Genomic DNA, 23,126 nt, shown 5'->3' with positions numbered 1-23,126 from the left:
TACTTTCTAACTCTATCGCCGCGTATATTCTAGCCCGCAACAATTATGTTAATGATGCTTAATATAAAACTTTGCCCGAACTCTAATAAAATTTTGTATTTAGAATGCACCAAACAATTTGGTGCATTCTGAAAACGCCAAGCTGTTTAGTCCTTACTAAAATATTTTAAGATGATGCTCCTTCAATTAATTTAGACATTAATAAAGCTCCTTAAAATTTGTTCATTGATTTATAATGCTTTAATATATTTTTTTTATGGTTTTTTTTTATCACTTATGATAAATCTTTTTTCCCCGGTCAATATACCATCAGACCCCCCGATTACACAAGAAAAGGCGACGGGCTTATGAGGTTGAGGTCAGAAAAGAGGTGGAGAAGCTCGTGTAATCGGCTTCCGGAGGGAGTCTGATCTTGTATTGACCGAATCTGGGGTCTGCCGAGGTCGGAGGCGTGATAGGTGGTTGGCTCGAAAGGTTGTAGTAGCTTAGGGAGTTCGGCAAATGATTACTGGCATCGCCTGCTTGCGTCTGGAGTCAATCGGAGAAGATGAGTTGAGAGGAGGAGATGAATTGAGAGGAGAAACGGCGAGCTACAGGCACGGGTGTTGAGTCGGAATCAGCTGTACAGTATGGAAGTCGGTGCTTGGTTCAGAAACAGAGGATTATTTAGTTGGATGAAGGCTTCGATTGAGTGCAGGTCGTGAGGCGTGCGAATGGCATGGTAGAAACACTAGAACGAGAGGCTGATCGGTTCGTCCAAGCTTTGAGTTTGCTGTCGACGTGTGGCCGGACGTTCGTGCTCTAGGGCGAGGTGATTTTAATTCTTTTTGACTTTTTTTGGTTTTTTTTTTATTCATAATAATAAGGCTTATTATTATTAAATAAAATAATAATTATTATTATTATTGTAAAGAACCCCGAATTTGAAACAGCTATTTTTCTTTTGATTTTCTTAAAATTTCTCCAAATTTGTAAGTCATTGCATGGAAATCATGTCTATTTGCACGTGTGATTTTTAATGAGCAATTTCATAGTCCCTCTTAGATGATTTAGACGTTCTAAACGCAACAGCGCTGTCCGTTTTGCGATCGGACTTTGTTTGGGCTTTGGGAGACAACGCATATTAATTTCCTCTATTTGCGTGCATTGCCTCGGGACCCACGTTGATCTCCCTACGCGATTTCAATTGAATAAATTTGCAGTCTCTATTGAGTAATGAGGACGCTCTGAATGCAGCGGCAAAGTCCGTTTTACAATCGTACATCATTTGATTGACATCGCGCGTCATTTTTGGTTGTTGATCGTCGATCTTGACTTGTAGCCTCTGATTCGACTGCGAGAGGCTTTGACTTAGGGGAATTCGACGTTCTGATCGCAACAGTGCAATCCATCTGGTGATTCGATGTCGTTTGATCATTCAAGTGATGCATCGCATCGTTGCCCGCATTGCTTCCATCACCGATTTTGCTCCTTTACGAGCGTGATTTGGTATTTAGATCAACAGAAACTTTTATGTTGAAATTAACTTCAATTTGACCTATAATCTTACTCTGGCTTTAGATCCATCTACCTTCTATTATTGGGCAATATGAAGTGACATATAAATTGAGAATTACACTTGCTGTGTCTTGTCGCTAGAATAGGAGCATAAGTATGTTGCTACTTCATAGAATATATTTTCTATATCCTGCCAAGATATTTGCTCATGCTTGTATGCAGACACCGTTGACATGGACTATCCGATTTGTCGTTCTAATCACACCCTGTAATGCAAATTATAGGTCATTCTTAGTGAAACACGTCTCCTCCATCAACTCTGTTGGAATTGAAAACTCTTCTTCGACTTGATACCCAATATTTTCACCGTCATTTGTTATGTCCTCATCCCATTCACAAGTGTTCAAATATATCTTAACAAAGTCATTATTTATAGCCATGCCTTTAGCAGTACCAACATTGACATAACAATATCGTTGGATGATGCTATTTATTTCAGTATTCATATCAACATTCTCTTCGTCTGCACCACATAGTATGTTATCATCATCATCATCACCCGGCTTGCTGGATCCGCTGCTCATGGTTTCATAGCCATCATCAACTGTGAGTGACGATCTCGCGGAAGGTCCTGATACATCCGGCAAATAACTTCTTTTCCTTTCACTCAATCACCAACAAAATGTATGTTAATACATCCACAAATTTATACTTCATTCAATAAAGATTTACATGAAGTACTTAGCATATAACGGTTCAATCGGTGGAATCATCGAACCACCTTCTATCATTTCCTCCAAACTGAATGTTTCATGCACTTGGGGTGTGAATCTCAACAACATTACTAGGTGCGCCAATCTCTTCAACCTCTACATAAAGTATAAGTATTTGTCCAATCACATGCGATAACACCATTTCACATACCTCATCATCCCCCACAAGTGAAGCTATAAACTCATTCCCTAAGGACAGACGACAAACTAACATCATTATATACTTAAATGTATCATACTTACGAGCTTCGAGAATCCTAAACGTCAATTGCTCTAACTTTGTGTTAGCTGGCACTTGCAAAGGGCGATAATTGTCCCATTATATGTTGGTGCATACTTATCATCTAAAGACAATTCTCCATTATATATAAGAACAAATGACACTCCTCGTCCAAACATAACTGCACTACTTCATTTCACTTATCAAATCCTATGATAAACTGACATAACCTTACTCATAATTCAAAAACATTCACACAAAATCATCATTTATCATAAATGATATATTAATATTGAATACAATATAATATATTTAAGTTTTACAAAATAAATTAATATAAACCTATTTCAAAATAAAACTTAATAATTTTACACTTAAACATCATATTAAAAAACACAAAAAATTTCACATCCCAACCATATATATATAATTTTTTGATCTCCTATAAATACATTTGCCAAAAAAAGTTTAATATAGACCATTCCTTTCTTTTTTTGGCAACAAATATTTAAATGACTAAACCTAAAAAAAATTAAGGAAACACCTAAATATAATGTAGAAACTTAAAAAAAAAACTTCGCCTAACTTAGCATAACCACAAAATATAACTGCCAAAAAATTAAAAAGGTCCAAAAACTTACCTGCAAAGTCATTTTAGTCAGAAGGAGCCGAATGGTTGCTGGATCAAGAGAGGAAGACGCCAAATGTGGAAATTGGGCGGATTCACGGGTGATAAAGGGAGAGGGGTAAGTCGCCTATTTAATGAGTGACTTATGTAATGAACAAGTCGTGGGCAATTTTGATGAGTTTTTTTTTTTTTTGGATTGGTTATGAGACTAATTTATGTTTATATATTGGGAGATTTACATAAATACCATCTTATACTATTCTATTTATATATTTAACACTTAAAATTTTAATATTATATGCATATCACCATAGTTCATTCTCACATTTAAATAGAATAGTATAACCCTTCTTTCTCCGCTCAAGTACCGCCGCTGAAGTCTACGCTCCTATTTCTCCCTTGCGTTGCCCTGCTCACTCCTGAGAGTTCGTCCACTGAAAAACAAAAGCCTCGGTGAAAAGAGGCATGCTAGGAGGTGGAATATTTGGTTGGAGAAGTAATCACGGGTTCAGACTCATGTTGATGATTTTATTTTTTTATTACTAAATCTAAGTTGATTATTTTGTGTCTTGTTCATGGTCTTAGATTTTCTTAAATTATTGTGGAAGGGTTTTCATGCTTTATTAATATCTGGGGTTTTGCTCTCCTTGTCTCCTGGATGATGATGAAAAGCTTCTATTAATATCTTCACAGAGGTCTCATCTCTGGGTCGTCTTCAACGGTAGATCTGATACGATGGTCTTTGTGCAGCTATGTTATTGTGCAGCTATGCTAGCTATGCTTTCATATATTTTTTTTAAATAAAATTTTAGATTTAGATGTTCTTTAATGCTTCAGTTGGTCTGGTGGGATTGTTGTTATGCCTTGGACAATGATGAACTTCCCTTATATTGCCAGACCGAATTCCCTTGGATGGACAATTTGGGCAACTATGGAATTCATGACTCTTTCTCTGAATATGACAATTTGAAAAAATTTGAACTTGTTAGGCTTGTAGTGTGCAAAGGTACAAACTGGTGGAAGGAGAAATAGTTAGCAACTGTATGTAGCTTAGTGTATCATATTTAGGAGATCTTCTATACATTTAGGGTGCGTTTGGGACGGCTGCAGCTGTCGGTAAAACAGTTTGTGAAGTTGGTGTACAGAAAGTTGCTTTTTGAAGTTACTGTACATAAATCATTATATTTTGTTTGGATAATATAACTGTCAAACTGCTGTGCTGCACCTGTATGCGAATAAATTACCGTACTACCCTTATATATATTAATATGAAAAAAATTTGTATAAATATACATTTTTTTTTCTATTCACGTACATAATACAAACTAACAGTGTTAAACTATTATTTTATCCACTTTAAATATCAAAGTTCTCTAATTTTATTTTGATAATGTTATATCATATTTTGAAGTAAATTTTAATTTTTTTTTTAAATGATGAAAAAATCCAATCTGCTCCCTCGTCGCACAATGAACGCCACCACCAATGGCGTCAGAACGGTCGTCCCGATCGTCACCAGCAGCATCACCATCATCAGATCGAAATCTGACCGTTTCCACTTCCTCTGGCTTTTCACTTCAACACCTTTTTCCCTTTTCTCGTCAACACTTCAAACTACAGGGCAGAGAGAGCTTCGCGTCTTCCTCTTCCATGGCGAGCTCGACCCTCTGTCTCTCAATCGACAAGGGACCTAAGGCAGGGGAAACCCTAGCGTGCAACCCAGGAACCGTAATCCGCATTGGCCGAGTAGTCAGAGGCAACACAGTCGTCATCAAGGATCCCAGCATTTCTCAAAAGCATCTTACTGTTAACTTCCTTCCTGAAATCTCTCGCTGGGTTGTTACAGACCTCGGATCATCCAATGGAACCTATGTCAACGGTTCTCTTATTTCCCCCGACGAAGAACCAACCTCCCTCTCCGACGGCGACGTGATCAAGATCGGCGAGTTAACCTCCATCTCCGTGAAAATTTCAGATCCTGTGAACCAACCGCTCGTGATTCCGAGATGTGATCGGCCGCCGAAGCAGGTAAAGCTCGAGGACAAGGAGTGGGAGGAGAGGAAGGAAGCGGTGAGGGCGATTGGATTTTTTCGTCATTTACTTCCTTCAAAACGGCGGAAAGCAGCAACAGCAGCGGACCGCGGGACGCAATGGAAGGTCGCGAGAAGCAGCAGCGGGCCGCAGAAATTTTTGTAACTTTGTTCTACCGCAATGCCCCAAACGCACCTTTACTAAATTTTTCTGAAGCAAAGCAACCGTGAAGCCGTCCCAAACGCACCCTTAGAAACTTTATTAACTTTTATTTATGAGTTGGTCATTCATATTTACTAAGCTAAATAGTTCTCTTTGTGAGAGAGAAAATTCATGAATTAAACTACTGTCATTTATATTTTGTTGTTTGACAATGAGCTAAATCAATAAGCTATCTCTGCACTAATGGTTAGTGCATGGTAATCAAATTGCTGAACAACAATTTTGTTCATGTTTGATAGGAATGTTCATGAACAAGATGTATTTATTCATGTTTGATAAATTATTTGATTTCAGTGTTCATTAAAAAGATTGTTCATTAAAAGTATCATTTATGAGCTTAACAAACTATTTGTTTATGGGCTTAAAAAGCTTTACTCGTTTATGGGCTTGATAAGCTTGTTCGTTTAAGGGCTCAATAAGTTTGATCATTTACTCAATAAGCTTGCTCGTTTAAAGCTTCATAAGCATAAAACAAACCAAATATGAACTGAACATGAATCGACATCCTTCATTTTAAATGAACCAAGATTGAACATAAATAAAAAAGCTCGCATTGAGTTCGAACCGAGCTCGAACAAACTCTTAACAAACGAGCTCAAACATGAGCAAAAGACATACTCGACTCGGCTCAGTTCATTTACAACACTACCCAAAATCAATTCTTGAGATACTTAATCGTATTTAAATTAAAATGAAATTTTATATATAATATCCATTTGATATTTTATTGATTAAGCATCCTAGTCATAAATTTCCAAGTGATGCTAATGTTTTTCAATTTTTTACCAAATTGAATGTGGTGCTTAATCAGGCATTTGTAATCTTATATTTGATAATTATCAGGCACATGCACACACTCATCCTCAATTACACATGCATACACATTTACTTTTATTTAAGTATAATTCAAACAAACAAAGCAATTGCAATATGTATCAATTTTTTATAGAATATGATGTAGTTTACATTAATTAAGCTGTCATTGAGTTCCCAAAGCCCAAATGAGAAGGTGGGGTTGAAACTACGTCCACAACCAATCATAAAACTTATGCAAGTTTTAATGAAATTGATTCAAATTTAAATTTTGCTAGTGCTCAGTAGTTCTCCAAAAATAACATGATATGAACTAACTCATTATAATGAGAACAAGACAAGGGTTTGTAAGGGCAACCCATAAGTTGCTATGATTATGGTGAAAAACATTTGGTTACAAAACTAGCATATCATAACTTAACCTGATTGTAAAAAAAAGTGAGTGAGGGCTAAGTGGATAACATGTTCAAAACTAAGATTTACTTTACTATATATAATTTAGGGATATAATAACAATAAAAAAAGAAAATATATTACTTGTTTGCAAGAAATTAATTGGAAGGGATATAACCTAAGGGCATTAGGAACATTAAGAATAGAAATGATACTGAAAGAGTTATGGATAAAGAGTACAAACTTAAAATTATTTAAGTGAATAAGATTAATAATATGATGATTATAATTAAGTTAATTATTCATGATGACATTATAAATGTTATTAGCAGTTATGCTCCTTACTTTGTATTAGAAGATGGTTTAAAAAATTAATCTTGGGAGTAAATGGATGATCAATACCTAAAGAAGAAATAATAATTACTAGAGGTGACTTAAATGTATATATATGCTATAGTAGGATTGGCTATAAAAAGGTCTTATTTTTATTTTCTTCCCAATTTTGCTTCTTATCTGGATATAAATTTTAGACATTTGTAATTATGCATTTTGGTATTTTTGTAGTGGCGAGATGGTATCTACTTTCTTGCTCTCTATAGCCAAACTTTTAGTCTTCTTTTTTACAATTGCAAATTAGGATTTTTTTGTTCAATAGATAAGAGTCATATTGCTTCCCTCAAGTGCAATAGCTTCTGTACTAGCTTTAAGGACTAGTAAAGAGAAAGGGCTTCAATTTTGTACTAATTTTGCATGCCCTTCTTCATATTTCATGAATACAAAAAAAAAAAAAAAAAGAATACAAATTTGTCATTAAATGAAATTTCTGAACTTATTGGCTACCTTCAAATTTTTGTCGAGTATTCAAATTCTACTATAAAATCCACTTTTCTTCTTCATGAATGATAGAATATATGTTAGCTTTCTAACATCTTTTAAATTTTGCTCTTGTCAAGGAAATCATTTAAAAAATTATTCAAGGAGCACAACCTGAAGTGCGCCTCAAATTGAGGCGCACAAGGAGTGCCTAGACGCTTAAGCCTCACTGGCATCAACGAGGCTAATGCCTTTTTCAAATGAGGCATATATCTCGAGGCTTAACAAGTTAAAGTGTTTTGAGGCAACAACGCATTTGGATTAAACTTTATGAAAATTTTATTATATATTAAATATTGTTATTTTTATTATTTTATACTCAATTCTATTATATTACCCACGACATCGCATGCTAGCACATAGAGCTTCGAGTGGGATCATGATTGCGGGGCCGTGATAAATATGTTTTATTTTAGATTAAATTTAATGCCATGTCATTTGATATAGGGAGCAAGAAAAAAGTTGTAATTGAAAAAATATTTTAAAAATGACAATGAGACAAAATCTAAGGATGATAGAAGTATTATAATACGAGGACTCCTCTTAATTAATTGAAAGTGAGGATGAGGCTGCCATGGATCCTGATCCTAATCCGCTTTGTTTATTTAAGTGTTTGAATCTCATTTCAAACTTTCCTCTTATAATAACATTTAATATTGATATTTGTGGTTTATATCTTTATATGATAAATCAAATAAATAAGTTGATAGTTTATTTCATTTTTTATTTTTGTGAATTATTTACAATTTTATGAATTTTTTATATTACTGTTTTTAGGCTCACGCCTTAATCTGCATCGAGGCTTATGCCTTGCCTCTCTAAGAAAAAATGCCTCAATTACATATTTCACTTTTTAAAACCTTGTTCAAGGATTGGCATATCAATATTTTAAAAATATGATTTTCACTGAACTAAATTGTGCGAGAAACTTCAAATGAGCAAATGTGATTTGTTTACTATCATAATAATCATAAATCAACAAATATGTTTCTGAAAGCTGAAACGAATTATTTATTGCCTCAGTTTTGGTTGTTCTATCATATTAAAGAAACTCCAACTTTGTCTCTAACTCGAATGGAAGATGTTATTCTTCTTTAGTTGATGTATTCTTCTCAGCTTCTATCCTTGTAGATGAATTTCTCTATGTTTGCTGTCTACATTAGATGCTCTCCATTTGCCTAAGTAGGTGGATGAGGAAATGATCGAAGCACTATATTAATAGCAAGAGTTTCAATGGCAGCAATCATTATGTCCATTTGAACCATCCTTGTATCCATTTGATCAACTATCATCTTGTTCATCTATTAGTTCATGCTGAAAAGATGATCGTTAGTTTCCTATAATCTCTCTTCATATTCATGGATTTCAAGCTTCATAGAATCGCCAAAACTAGCTTTCCAGGGTTGAAACTAATCCTCTTGTATCAAAATATTATCTGGAATTTGGTGTGCCGAAGGCTTATGGAACAAGTTAGGTTTTATGTGAAATGCATTGAGTGATAATGGTTTCATCATTGTTTTTTGAACGTAACCTATGAGTAATCTTGATTTTTAGCAAAACAAAAAACAAACAACAATCGTACACAAGCAAGAACATGTTTCCAGCGACTAGGATGGCATTGGATTGACTTTACCGCAGACGTTAGATAAAGACAATACCACTAAGCTATATCCACCTCAGTATCCTGAGTTTAGACTTGATATTAGATTCAACTCAGACATTTCTTTAGTCATGAATCAACATTATATCTCTCTACTATCGTGATTGTGCATTCAGCTTTAAGAAGTATGTTTTTGATTATGTCCCCTCATAACTAAAGAAACATGATAGACAGGAAGAGCGAAAATTTAGTTTAAAATATCCTTATTTGGTATAAAACTGAATAATATCCAATTTATGTCTAACCTAGTTTCAACCCCACCTTCTCATTTGGGCTTTGGGATCTCAATGGCAACTTAATGTAAATTACATCATATTCTATAAAAATTTGAAACATATTGTAATTACTTTGTTTTAATTATAATTAAATAAAAGTAAATGTGTATGCATGTGTGATTGAGGATGAGTGCATGCATGTGTCTGATAAATCAAATATAGAATCACAAATGTCTGATTAAGCACCACATTCAATTTGGTGAAAATTTTGAAAAACATTAGCATCACTTGGAAATTTATGACTAGGATGCTTCAATAAAATATCAAATGGATATTATTTATAAAATTTCATTTTAATTTAAATATGATTACGTACCTTGAGAATTGATTTGTGGCATGAGGAGAAAACATACAACAACAACATCAAGCCTTTATACATGAATCCTTTTTTTTTCATTGTGTCATGTTAAGAGTCAAATTCTCATTTAAATCTAATAAAGAAAGATCATTTCTAATATTTTCTAATCAAGTCTTTATAGGTCTACCTCTACCTTTCTTAACATAAGCCAAATCCAATATATCTACTTTCCTTACGGGGTCATCGGAAGGCAACCTTTTTATGAGATCAAACCAATGTTTAAATTTGCATAATTAGGTATTGAGGCGTTTTTTGTTCGTGAGGCGAGACATAAGCCTCAAGGCGTTTTGAGGCGTGAGCCTCAAAATAAAAATTGCGTTTAGTGCAAATAAATGTTAAAAGTAAATTTTTATATAATACCCAAATAATATGTTAAAAAATAATATATTATCTTTCTATTGAATTATATGAAGTAACACAATGATATATGAAAAAAAAATGCACAAGACGTAAAGTTGCTAGTGATAAATTGCATAAAATAGAATTGAAATACAAATATTTTATGAGCAATAAATTATTAAATATAGAAACTGCATAAAAGTATCATATAATATTAAGTTCAACTTCAATTTTTTTTTCTCAGTTCCCTACTCATCTACATTTAATTTCTAAAAAAGACTGAAAAGTTGGCAACAACTAGAAAGTTGAGGCATTTCAGAGGAAGTTGTTATGACTTGGGGGTGGCTATGGCGAAGGCGATGAGCTGGAGTTGAGGCATTTCAGAGGAAGTTGTTATGACTTGGGAGTGCACAAAGTGTGATTTGTTTGGGGCTTTACTTCAGGATTTATGTATGTTTTAATTATATATATATATTTACGCAATTCCAATGAAAAATGCCTCGAGGCTTATGCATTGAGTTTTTTTTATGAGGCTTGCGCCTCAACTTGGTTAAGGATCGCCTTGAGGCGCGCCTCGCCTCACTGGAGTGAGGCGTAACGCCTCACCCATAAGCCTTGAGGCATTTTTTACTGGAATTGCGTAAAGCCGAGCCTCATATTGTGCAATTTTAAATAATGGATCAAACCATCTAAAGCGACTCTCTCTAATCTTATCTTCCATAGAAGTTACTCCAACCTTTTCACGTATATGCTCATTTCGTATCCTTTCTTTAAGAGTAAATGCACTCATCTACTTGAGCATCCTCATCTCTTGAACACTTAACTTAATATTATGCTTCTCTTTTAATGTCCAACATTCTGCACCATAAAGCATTACAGGTCTCACTACCATTTTATAGATTTTTTTTCTTAGTTTGAGGGGGGTTTTTCTATCACGAAACACGCCCGATGCACTCCTCCACTTCAACCATCCAACTTGAATTTTACTAATAATATCCCCATCTATTTCCATATCATTCTGAACAATAGACTCAAGATATCTAAAACATGTACTCTTATTAATGACTTGATCGCCTAAGGTCATAATCCCCTTACTAGATCTATAACCACTAAAATTACACTCCATATATTTGATTTTAGATCTACTCAAACGAAAATCTTTAAACTCTAAGGTTGACCTCCATAATTCAAGTTTACCTTCAACTCCCACTTCTTATCAATAAGAAGAATATCACCAGCAAAAGCATACACCAAGGTATATCCTCTTGCAAATATCTAGTGAGAACATTCATGACTAAAGCAAAAAGGTATTAGCTTAGAGCTGATCTTTGATGTAATTCAGCATAAATTGGAAAATACTTGGTCAAACCACTTGTGTTTGAACACAAGTAACAGCTCCTACATACATATCCTTAATGATGTGAATATAAACATTATTAACCCCTTTATTTTCTTTAACTCTCTATATCACTTCTCTTGGAATTTTATCATATCTTTCTCTAAATCAATAAATATCATATGTAGATCCTCCTTATACTCTCTATACTTCTCCATCAAACCTCTCAAGAAATGTATAGCTTCCATAGTAGACCTGCCTGGCATGAATCCAAATTGATTTTGAGAATCATTAGTATCACGTCGTAACCTATGCTCATAACTCTCTCCCATAATTTTAAAGTACGACACATTACCTTAATTCCTCTATAATTCGCACAATCTTATGCATCACATTTATTCTTAAAAATAAGAATCAGCACACTCATTCTTCACTCATCTGGCATCTTTTTAGTCTTCAAAATAATATTAAAAAGTTTAGTAAACCAAGAAATTCCTTCATCTACTAAGCATTTTCACACATCTATTAGAATATCATCTTGTCCAATAGCTTTTGCACACTTCATTTTCTTTACAGCCTCTCCAACTTCATTTTTACTAATATGCAAAAAAAAAAAAAAAACTTTTATGAGGAGAAGACATACATTTAAAATTTTTGTTGAAATTTGTGATGGCATTTATAATTATGCAACAACCAATTATAGTAACAGGAGTATAATTCCTCAATCATAGTAAGATTATATAAATGATCAACTTCAAGTAAATATCTATTTCCTTTTAGTCATGATGTTTTTTTTATGGCAAGTACTCATGTAAATGATATAGGCTTCACAGGTAAAGCTGTCTATGCTAAAAACAAAATTTTAGATAACTGAAGAATATGTTAGATGATGAGAGGTTTAGAATTAGTATAACAAGAATCATGTATATCAATTAAAATTTTTATGAATGAGACATTTTAGATTTCTTGGGTCTATTGTTCATAGTGATGGTGAAATAGATAGAAATATTATTAGTAGAAGTCAAATTTGATGGTTGAAGTGGAGGAATACATCAGGCTTGTTATGTGATAGAAAAGCCCCTCTCAAACTTAAGGGAAAATTCTATAAGATGGTAGTAAGACCTGCAATGCTTTATGGTGTAGAATGTTGGCAATTTAAAGAGAAGCATAATATTAAATTAAGTCTTGTAAAGATGAGGATGGGATTTACTCTTAGAGACCGGATACGATATGAGCATATCCGTGAAAAGGTTGGAGTAGCTCCAGTTGAAGATAAGATAGAGAGAGTCACATTAGATGGTTTGGTCACATAAAAAGGCAGACTTCCGATGACCCGATTAGGAAAGTAGATGTATTAGATTTGACTTATATTAAGAAAGATAGAAATAGATCTAAAAAGACTTGATTAGAAAATATTATAAATGACCTTTATTTATTAGATTTAGATGAGAATTTGATCTTTTTTTATAGCTTTTCCAAGAGAAGCTTGGATATGAGAATTTGACCATTAACTGGACACAATGGAGAAATAGGATTTATGTAGGCGACTCCACGTAGTGGGATAAAGGCTTGTTGTTGTTGTTGTTGTTGAGACATTAATTACTATGAATTGTTAATGTTCGAGTATTTAGTTGTGATTAATTTATATATCTTGATTCTGTGGTATGACGTAGTTGGGATATAGAAGATTTGCACAATTAAAGGATTTTTTTTCCAATTAAAGTTAGATGATTAAATTGGAGAAGTACCCTTCGGTGGATGAAGCTCTATTTTTCATTTTATCTTTTACTGCTTCACTTTGATTTCTTTGGTCAATCTGTTGCTCTCCTTGTTTTACCTTGCATTTATTATTTCAGAGGGAGTGAGAATTAATAGAGATCAGAGGAAGTGGAAATTCTCCAATTATATTTTTTGGATAGAAAGAATAAAAGCTTGCTTTCAATATTACAGCACGATAGCTGAATACTGACGACAACATTAAAACATTTTAAATTACTTGATTTTAGTGTGGAACTCTGATTGGATGTCTTAAAGTTCACCATGCATTCATTTTCTCTTGAGAAAATGTCATCCCTTGAATACTCTCATGCTGGCATTCAAAAGTTTAAAAATTTTACTTTGTTCAGATGTTGTTATTTATATAATCAGAAATATCTCAATGACTTGGTGGTTGAACCAGTGACCTGAACTTGACCAAGTCAATTTTTTTGACTGGGATTTGAAGCTAGTAGTTGAAACTTGTGATGAACCTTTGTGATTTTCTATATTTATTTATTATTGATCTTTTATGTTAGAAATTTGTTTTATGTGGCTAGAATACTATAGAATCCTAATGTGTTGCTATGATCTTTTTTGTTCTGGCTGAAAGCCATTAATCGCTGGTAGGCCAAGAAATTCAGTATATTTCTGAAATGGCATTGGTGTTAAAGAACAAACAACTTTTCTGTTGTCTTTGAACCGGGTTTTTGTCCCGTAGCAGAAGGGTATGCTAGGTGTTAATGATATCTTTAAGGATTTATAAATTTGGCTAAATATTTTGTTTTTGTTTTTAACTTGCCCGTTTCTTTGTTTTATTTATTAGTTAGAAGTTCTAGACTTATTGCTTTATTCAATTAGAGAATAAATAGCTTTTTTTATAAAATTATGAATATTCATACAGCATTGATTATATAATATTTTGTTGTAGGATATATGTCAAACAGTTAATTAATTGTGCTTGTATTTGGTAATTTTTGTGATTCATTATGACAATATAGTTTTATTCCATAATTTTTTGTTATCAAAGAAATATTTTTCTAGAAAATAAAGCTAGTTTTTTTTTTCATTTTTTTTCTTCCTAATAAAGCAACTATGGAGGGTGATGCTTCATTGATTTTTATGATGAAATCCTTACTGATTTTGCTTTGCAGCAATACTGTTGAGATACCTAAACTGAGAAGCTTGAAATGGGAAGTAATCGGGAGGGGAAATTCAAGTTTTGCATTGATAGAGGTGGAACTTTCACAGACATCTATGCAGAAGTTCCAGGTCGATTAGAGTGTTGTGTAATGAAACTTCTTTCAGTTGATCCAGCAAACTATGATGATGCTCCTATTGAAGGAATTAGGAGAATCCTTGAAGAGCGCACTGGTAATAAAATCCCACGGTCTTCCAAGATTCCAACTGACAAAATTGAATGGATCCGTATGGGCACTACTGTTGCTACGAATGCTCTTCTTGAACGGAAAGGTGAAAGGATTGCCCTTTGTGTGACTCAGGGTTTCAAAGACTTGCTTCAAATTGGAAATCAAGCACGTCCAAATATATTTGATCTTAAAGTCTCAAAGCCCTCGAATCTTTATGAGGAGGTAATAGAGGCAGATGAGAGGATAGAACTTATTCTCGAACAGGAAATGAAATCCTCTCCTTTGGTGGTTGAAGGTGTTTCAGGGGAGCTTATCAGGGTGTCAAAATCACTTGACATTGAAGCTCTTAAACCTCTCTTGAAGGGTTTGCTTTCCAAAGGAATTACATGTTTGGCTGTTGTCTTGCTTCATTCATACACTTACCCTCAGCATGAAATCATGATTGAGAAGTTAGCTTTGAGCATGGGTTTTAGGCATGTTTCTCTATCTTCTTCTTTGACTCCAATGATCCGTGCGGTGCCTCGAGGTCTGACAGCTAGTGTTGATGCCTACCTAACACCAGTCATCAAAGAATACTTAACTGGCTTCATGTCTAGATTTGAGGGGGGTGCAGAAAAGGTGAATGTGTTATTTATGCAATCAGATGGTGGTCTGGCGCCAGAGCATAGATTTTCTGGGCATAAAGCTGTTCTTTCAGGGCCTGCAGGAGGAGTTGTTGGCTATTCACAAACCCTGTTCGGTCTTGAATCATCGAAACCTTTGATTGGGTTTGATATGGGTGGCACATCTACAGATGTTAGCCGCTACGATGGAAGCTATGAGCAGGTTCTAGAGACTCAAATTGCTGGAGCCATAATTCAAGCACCACAGCTCGATATAAACACTGTTGCTGCTGGTGGTGGTTCAAAGCTCAAGTTTCAATTCGGATCTTTTCGGGTAGGACCTGAATCTGTTGGGGCTCATCCTGGTCCAGTCTGCTACAGGAAGGGTGGAGAGTTGGCAATTACTGATGCTAATTTGATACTAGGAACTGTTATTCCAGATTTTTTCCCCTCTATATTTGGTCCAGATGAAAACCAGCCTTTAGATGTTGAAGCTACCCGAAAAGCATTTGAAAAATTGTCCGTTGAGATAAATTCTTATAAAAAAAGACAGGACCCATCTGCTAAGGATATGACTGTGGAAGAGATTGCTCTTGGTTTTGTTAATGTTGCAAATGAGACTATGTGTCGTCCTATCCGGCAATTAACAGAAATGAAGGGACACGAGACCAGAAACCATGCTCTTGCTTGCTTTGGAGGTGCAGGTCCTCAGCATGCATGTGCTATTGCTAGGTCCTTGGGTATGTCTGAAGTACTGATCCACAGATACTGTGGCATATTGAGTGCATATGGAATGGGCTTGGCTGATGTTGTTGAAGAAGCACTGGAGCCCTACTCTTCAGTTTATACTCCAGATTCGGTGATTGAAGCATCCCGAAGAGAATTGCATCTAAAAGATAAAGTAAAACAGAAGCTAAGAGAACAAGGATTTAATGAAGAAAACATCACAACCGAGTCATATCTGAACTTAAGATATGATGGCACTGATACTTCCATCATGGTGAAGAGGCATGTTGAAGGGGAAGCAAATGACTTCGCTGCTGAGTTTGTGAAGCTCTTCCAGCAAGAGTATGGATTTAAACTTCAGAACAGAAAGATTCTTATCTCTGATGTAAGAGTTCGAGGTATTGGAGTTACAAATATTCTGAGGTCTCACGAGCTTGAGCCAGTTTTGGAAAACCCAGTAAATGAGAGTCAATACATGATCTATTTTGGAACTGGGTGGCAACAGACTCCATTGTTCAAGCTGGAGAAGTTGGGATATGGACACATTTTGGAAGGCCCTGCAATTATCATGAACGGAAATAGTACCGTGATTGTAGAACCTAAATGCAAGGCTTTAATAACCAAATATGGAAACATAAAAATCGAGATTTATTCGGCCCCATACACCATCAATATAACCGAACAAATTGCGGATGTGGTGCAGCTCTCTATCTTCAATCATAGGTTCATGGGCATTGCCGAACAAATGGGTCGGACTCTCCAAAGAACTTCCATTTCTACAAATATCAAGGAGAGGCTCGACTTCTCTTGTGCTTTGTTCAGTCCTGATGGAGGACTAGTTGCAAATGCCCCTCATGTACCCGTGCATCTAGGCGCCATGTCTACTACTGTTCGTTGGCAAATCGAGTACTGGGGTGAAAATCTTCATGAAGGGGATGTTTTATTAACTAATCATCCATGTGCTGGTGGAAGCCATCTACCTGATATAACTGTTATTACTCCTGTTTTTGATAATAGCAAACTAGTCTTTTTTGTGGCAAGCAGAGGCCACCATGCAGAGATTGGTGGCATTACTCCTGGGAGTATGCCCCCTTTCTCTAAAGCTATTTGGGAAGAAGGAGCCGCCATCAAGGCATTGAAACTTGTTGAGCGAGGAGTCTTCCAAGAAGAGAGAATCGTCAAACTGCTTCAATCTCCAAACTCTGATGAAAATTCAGCTTACAAGATTCCAGGAACTCGCAGGATTCAGGATAACCTATCTGATCTTAGAGCGCAGGTGGCTGCAAACCAGAGGGGGATAACCCTGATTAAAGAACTCATTGAGCAGTATGGATCAGAAACCGTACAGGCTTACATGATTCATGTACAACGAAATGCTGAAGATGCCGTTAGGGAAATGCTCAAGTCAGTGGCCGCTCGAGTGGAACAGGAAAACCGCTCGTGCATCATCGAGGAAGAGGACTATATGGATGATGGCTCGGTCATCCACTTGAGGCTCTGCATCGACGCAAAAACTGGCGAAGCAACCTTCGATTTCAAGGGAACCAGCCCTGAAGTCTATGGTAATTGGAATGCCCCACAAGCAGTAACGGCTGCAGCCGTAATCTACTGTCTCCGCTGCTTGTTAGATGTCGATATCCCTCTGAATCAGGGATGCTTGGCCCCTGTAAAAATTTTCATTCCAGACGGCTCTTTCCTTTCTCCAAGTGAGAAAGCCGCAGTTGTTGGCGGCAATGTACTCACTTCACAGAGGGTGACCGATGTTATCCTTACAGCATTCCAGGCCTGTGCTTGTTCACAAGGTTGTATGAACAATCTAACATTTGGAGATAACAATTTTGGATATTATGAGACAATTGGAGGAGGTAGTGGTGCTGGACCTACTTGGAAGGGAACCAGTGGAGTTCAATGCCACATGACTAACACCAGAATGACCGATCCCGAGATTTTCGAGCAAAGATATCCGGTTTTGTTGCGTAGATTCGGCCTTCGAGAGAACAGCGGCGGAGCTGGGTATCACAGAGGGGGTGATGGACTTGTGAGGGAGATAGAGTTCCGGCGCCCAGTGGTAGTAAGTATACTTAGCGAAAGGAGAGTAATTGCTCCGAGAGGTTTGAAGGGTGGGGAGAATGGTTCTCGTGGGGCTAATTATCTTATTAGAAAGGATAAGAGAAAGGCATATCTGGGAGGCAAGAACACAGTCGAGGTGGAGGCTGGTGAGATTCTTCAGATTTTAACTCCTGGTGGTGGTGGATGGGGAGCTGCTGCTTCTTCTTCTACGTAGGAATTGAGTATTTATTTATTCACAGGAATAATATCCGTTGGTGAACAGAGATCTTCATACGAATTTTGATGTTTGGAAACCTGGAAAAAGTCGCAGCAGCTGATCATTTGTCTGAATGTTTTATGGGTTTTTAGTAAAATTTTGTTTACAATTGCATTTATGTAGAGTTGGTAGGTAAATAAAAATTGAATAATTTTGCATGATCAAGACATTTAATAAGTGAAATACTGTCAGCAATAATTTTGATGAATATCTTTTTTTTTGGTGACGAGGAACTGTCCGATCACCGCTGCAGTAAAGTTTAAAGGAGGATAGAAAGTGACCCTTAGCGTAAAGTTTAAAGGATGATAGGAAAGTGGAAGATACAATCTTTAGAAAGATACTTAAATTCATCAGGGTGATAAACTTCTTACTTCTCTTATACTTTGATCTTCTATGAATAAAAATAATATGAGTTTACTTCTTATTTATTCCATGTCTGGCTAGATCTTCCATTTTGAGCTGATGATATAAAGAGCATATTAAGTACTAATGTAAACTTATTTTTTAATGAAAATAATTATATTTTTAGTATCTCATGTTCTTAATTTAATATATAAAATGATCATCTGTAGTTAAAATTTAGTATGATATATAGCCTTGACGTGGTAATGCATGAATAATTATGAATATTAAATGGAATATTGACATGCCTAGATATAAGAAGCTTTAATATTCTAAGTTTTATACAGACAATAAAACAACAGGATGGCTAATAATCTTTATTTTCACTTCTACATAATTGACAAAGATATAGGGATGCATATGTTATGATCCACATTTATAAATAAAAGTCTCATTATGAAACATATGTTTATTATTTTTTATTTAGGAAACGTATATTATTTACAAACATTAGTCCAAAATATTTTATCAAAATTGTATCAACTTTATTATTTATTTTCATTCAGTGGTAAGAATTCAAAAATCTCATTTTTATTTTACTGGGATAAGTTCGTGCATTTGAAGTAAACAGTTATAGTTTTGTTATAGTATAGTAGATCACCTCCTCGTGAGTTCGACATTTTATTTTATTATTTTATTACTTGATTCGACACATATACTTGCATAAATTAGTGGGTTATTTTTTAAATTTTATATCAAGTAAAACCTAAGCATATTTTAAATCCAACGAATTTTATATTAGCTTCCATTATCTTATCACATCTTACATCCCTATAAATTTTTTTACACCATTACCGGTGAAGTAATGTGCTTATTGCAATTTATTATATTATTGAAACAAGTGCATATTTAGGACTACTTGTATCCTTTATCTTTATTATATTTGTTTAAAAAAATTCAAATAAAAATAAAAAATAATTTTTGTTTGATTGCTTGGTTTCTATTTTTATTTTTGTATCTTATTATATGCTTGATAGATCCAAAAAAGGAGCCTTCATTATTTAATCCAAAAATAGAAAGAATAATTTCAAAAATTTAAAAATCCAAAAAATGTTTAACCATGTTTGATCTAATCCAAGATCAAGATCATGCTCAACCACTTAGGGATTATGTTAATTCTGTAGTATAAGGAATTCATCAGAGTATCAATAGACATACTATCCAGGCTAATAATTTTGAATTGAACCGACTATTATCCAAATGGTATAAAATTCTCAGTTTGGAGGAACACCTGTTGAAGATTCTAACTTACATTTAGTCAATTTCCTAAAAATGTAAGCAACTTTTAAGTTTAATAATATCAATAACGATGCCACTAAAATTCGATTGTTCTCATTTTTTCTAAGGGACGAGGCTAAAATGTGATTAAATTCTTACTTGAAATGAGTTATCTCATAAATTCCTTGTAAAGAATTTCCCACCTTAAAAAATTGTTAAATTTAGAACTGATATCACATTTTGTCCAATTTAAAGGAGAATATATTTATGATAGTTTGGAGAGATTTAAGGAGATGCTTAAAAATGCCCTCATCATACTTTATCTGATTGGTTGGCTATTCAAATCTTTTATAAAGAATTGGTAGGATCTCTTAGGTCAATTATAGATCTACAGTTGAAGTATCATTAATGTCTAAGCTATTTAAGGATGCTTATGAATTGATTGAGGAAATGACTACTAAAAATTTTAGTAGCACATTAATAGATTGAATCTTAATTGAGTAGTTGGAGTTTATGAATCTGATGCTCTATTGATTATTATTGCTCAAGTAGCTGCTTTTTCAAAAAAAAAAAAAAAAAGATACAATTGGAGTTAACTCAAGATCTAACTCATATATATAATTGGAAGATAATCATTTGAATTCAATTATGGATACTAATAATTTAGAGATTGAAAATGTAAATATGATCGAAAGATAAAATAATTCTTATGCTAATAAATATAATCTAGGTTGGAGGAATCACCCTAATTTCAGTTGGACAAATAATATTAGTGAAAATAATCAATGAAATTCAAGACAATGTAACCACGGAGAAAATTGGAATAATCGTCAGCATCCTATTGTGAATCCTAGACCTTCTTATACTCTATGATTTAATTAAAACAATCAATATGTGAATAGAAAGTTAGCTTTATAAGAGGCGGTGATTCAATTGGGAGTTAAATTATAAAGTCAAATTGCTTCAATTAGAATTTTGTAAACTTAATTTAAATAACTTGCATTTTCTTTCAATAGTAGACCTAGTAATAATGAAATTAACCCTAGAGATAAAGGAAAATAATCCAATGAAAACCACTTGGGAGTTGTAACGATGTATCCCAGCCAAATTGATAAATCTAGCCAAATTTGGTTGAAGACTATCTGTTTGAGAGACAACCCATCTTTGTGTTAATTTGTTATAATTTTAATGTTTTATGTTTCATATTTTATTGTTTAAATGTTTTGCATTATTTTTATTTTTATATTTGATTTTGATCAAAGTTGTGATTTAAATCCTAAAAAAATTGAGGTGTTGAATTCTAAACTAGCCCGCAACACTAGAGAATGAAGCGCCACAATGTTCACATGATGAGCACTGCGACATTCAAAACTGACACTATAGCGCTAAGTTCTTGAGAAAAATACTGATTTGAACCGCTACAATATAATCTACTTGAGCATCACAGCGGTCAGTTACCCATACAATACCGTAGTGTTATGCCTTCAAGGGTTGTAGCGTCAGGTCTAAAAAGTCAAATGGTAATTCTATTGGTTAAAAGCTAACCATATGATCATAACCTTTTCATTATGACACTTTGGTGAGCATCGCCGCATTGTTTCCAGCTCCCCAGTATTAGGTCAAAATCATTATTGTTGTAGTTATGGAGCAATGGTGTTAGTCTTTTCAAATGTCGCATCGCTCATAAGTGTTAATGCCATAGTGGATTCCCATGCTTAAAGTGACACTTCGGTTTCCAAAACCAAGCATAGTTGTGCCACATGCACCAGCTACTATTTGTTTAACCCATTTGTCTTTTTATGTGTTTTAAGCGCCACAATGCTGATCCCCACAATGCTCATCGTGTTTATAAATAAAATCCTTGGTTCCTTGCTCATTTCACCATTCTCTTTTAAACTCTCTTGCTCTTAAGTGTTCTTAGCCTCATTCCTTTTTGTGCAATGGCCTCCAAAATGAATCGCAATAAGAGATCCTCCTCATCTTTTGATAAGCTTAAGTTCATTTTTGCCAAAGCTGACGAAAGAATTAAAGAGTTTGTAGTGACTAAACAACTTATCCCTGCGTATGATTTTTAAAGCCTCAGTCTTCATATCATGCAAACTATAGTGAGTCGGGGTTGGGAGCACTTCTGTGAGGAACCTTATGCTACAATTATGAATATTGTGTGGGAGGATTTTGCAAATGTGAAGGAGGTTGTAAATATTAAGTGTTATATGAGAGATAAGTGGGCGACCTTTAACTATTGCCATTAACTACCTTTATAAGTTGAAGGATTTTGAGTATGATGAGTATATTGTCTTTTTTGGGACTTCAATTGACCCTAATAAATTTTAAGGGCTTTGTGTGGTCCTAATAGTGGAGCCACTTGGAAGAAAAGGAAAAATAAATTTATTAACTTCCTAGCCACTTTTCATACTTAAGCATCTAAAGATTGGCACTATTTTATTTCTTCCTGTCTTTTACCCAACAATATTAATGAAGCCACCCGAGAGAGCGTTATCTAAACTATGCCATTTAGGTTGGGTACTCTATTGATGTAGGAAAATTAATTTATTCATCCTTAACTTACATCATTAGGGGCACTACTTTTATAGGTTTACGATGCTTTTCCCTTACTTATGCTTTATATGTTAATGCTGGTGTTAGGAGAAATGAGTATAGGAAACAATTTTTCCCATCTCTACTTTGGTTAAAGAAAATCCTAAGTTTTAAGCAAGTAGCAGTAGGTGATAAAGAGGGAGGGCTTAGTGAACCTAGATCTTTAGGAAGGGCTAGCAGTAGTAGAAAGTCTTGGGACCACTAATATTGTAGGTGAGCAGGTGGCATATCTTAGAACTCAAATGGAGGGTATCTTAAATTTTTGAGAGGAAACTAAGGATTAGCAATTTGAAATGAAGATAAGGATGGCCCACTTTATGGTTCAGCAAGAGAAGAATTATAGATATATTATCACAACCATACCCGATATGACTTGATAATGTACATGTCATGTCGTATTCGATTGTGTCAAGACGGACCCTAAGATCTAGTTGGAGAAGTATTGAAACAAAACTTCTAATTTATATACTATACAAAAGCACTATTGAATGCAATATAAGGTGGAAGACTACTGAATCTCAACATTATTTTTTTATATATCATCCAAAACAAGTATAATATGAAATATTTCAATAATAGTGCTTGATAACAAAGAGCACAATAAAAATAAAAGCCAAGCCTACAAAAATTAAAACTAACTAAACATACCTACAACAAAGATCAGAGTCTGCTATCCTAACTACTCAGCTAGCTCATTACCCTTCCCCGAGT

At 34.6% G+C, this 23,126-nt stretch overlaps 1 protein-coding gene and 1 non-coding gene across 3 annotated transcripts; one reads left to right on the top strand and one right to left on the bottom strand.

Annotated features, from left to right (window-relative positions):
- The first annotated feature begins 319 nt into the window (after window positions 1–319).
- LOC110101391 (5-oxoprolinase) lies at window positions 320–18,405 on the top strand. 2 transcript variants are annotated; one of them, XM_020829271.2, is made up of 2 exons: window positions 320–811; window positions 14,328–18,405. In XM_020829271.2, the coding sequence occupies exon 2, from the start codon at window positions 14,364–14,366 to the stop codon at window positions 18,153–18,155; it is 3,792 nt and encodes a 1,263-aa protein (XP_020684930.1). In that variant the 5' UTR covers window positions 320–811; window positions 14,328–14,363; the 3' UTR covers window positions 18,156–18,405. The 2 variants fall into 2 exon arrangements, with proteins under 2 accessions (XP_020684930.1, XP_028552526.1); XM_028696693.1 differs by lacking the exon at window positions 320–811 and adding an exon at window positions 3,184–3,236.
- A 1,629-nt stretch (window positions 18,406–20,034) lies between these two features.
- LOC114580140 lies at window positions 20,035–20,138 on the bottom strand. Its single transcript, XR_003701428.1, has one exon. It is a non-coding gene; the product is annotated as a small nucleolar RNA R71 (small nucleolar RNA).
- Window positions 20,139–23,126: the final 2,988 nt, after the last annotated feature.

The sequence above is a fragment of the Dendrobium catenatum genome, unplaced genomic scaffold (genome assembly GCF_001605985.2).
Source record: "Dendrobium catenatum unplaced genomic scaffold, ASM160598v2 fragScaff_scaffold_817, whole genome shotgun sequence".
In the NCBI taxonomy this organism is placed as follows: Eukaryota; Viridiplantae; Streptophyta; class Magnoliopsida; order Asparagales; family Orchidaceae; genus Dendrobium; species Dendrobium catenatum.
This window is presented reverse-complemented; position numbering and strand designations above follow the sequence as displayed.

Bases quoted from the DNA above. Each gene is read 5' to 3' on its own strand.
- LOC110101391 (XM_020829271.2), top strand. From the start codon at position 14,364: ATGGGAAGTAATCGGGAGGGGAAATTCAAGTTTTGCATTGATAGAGGT.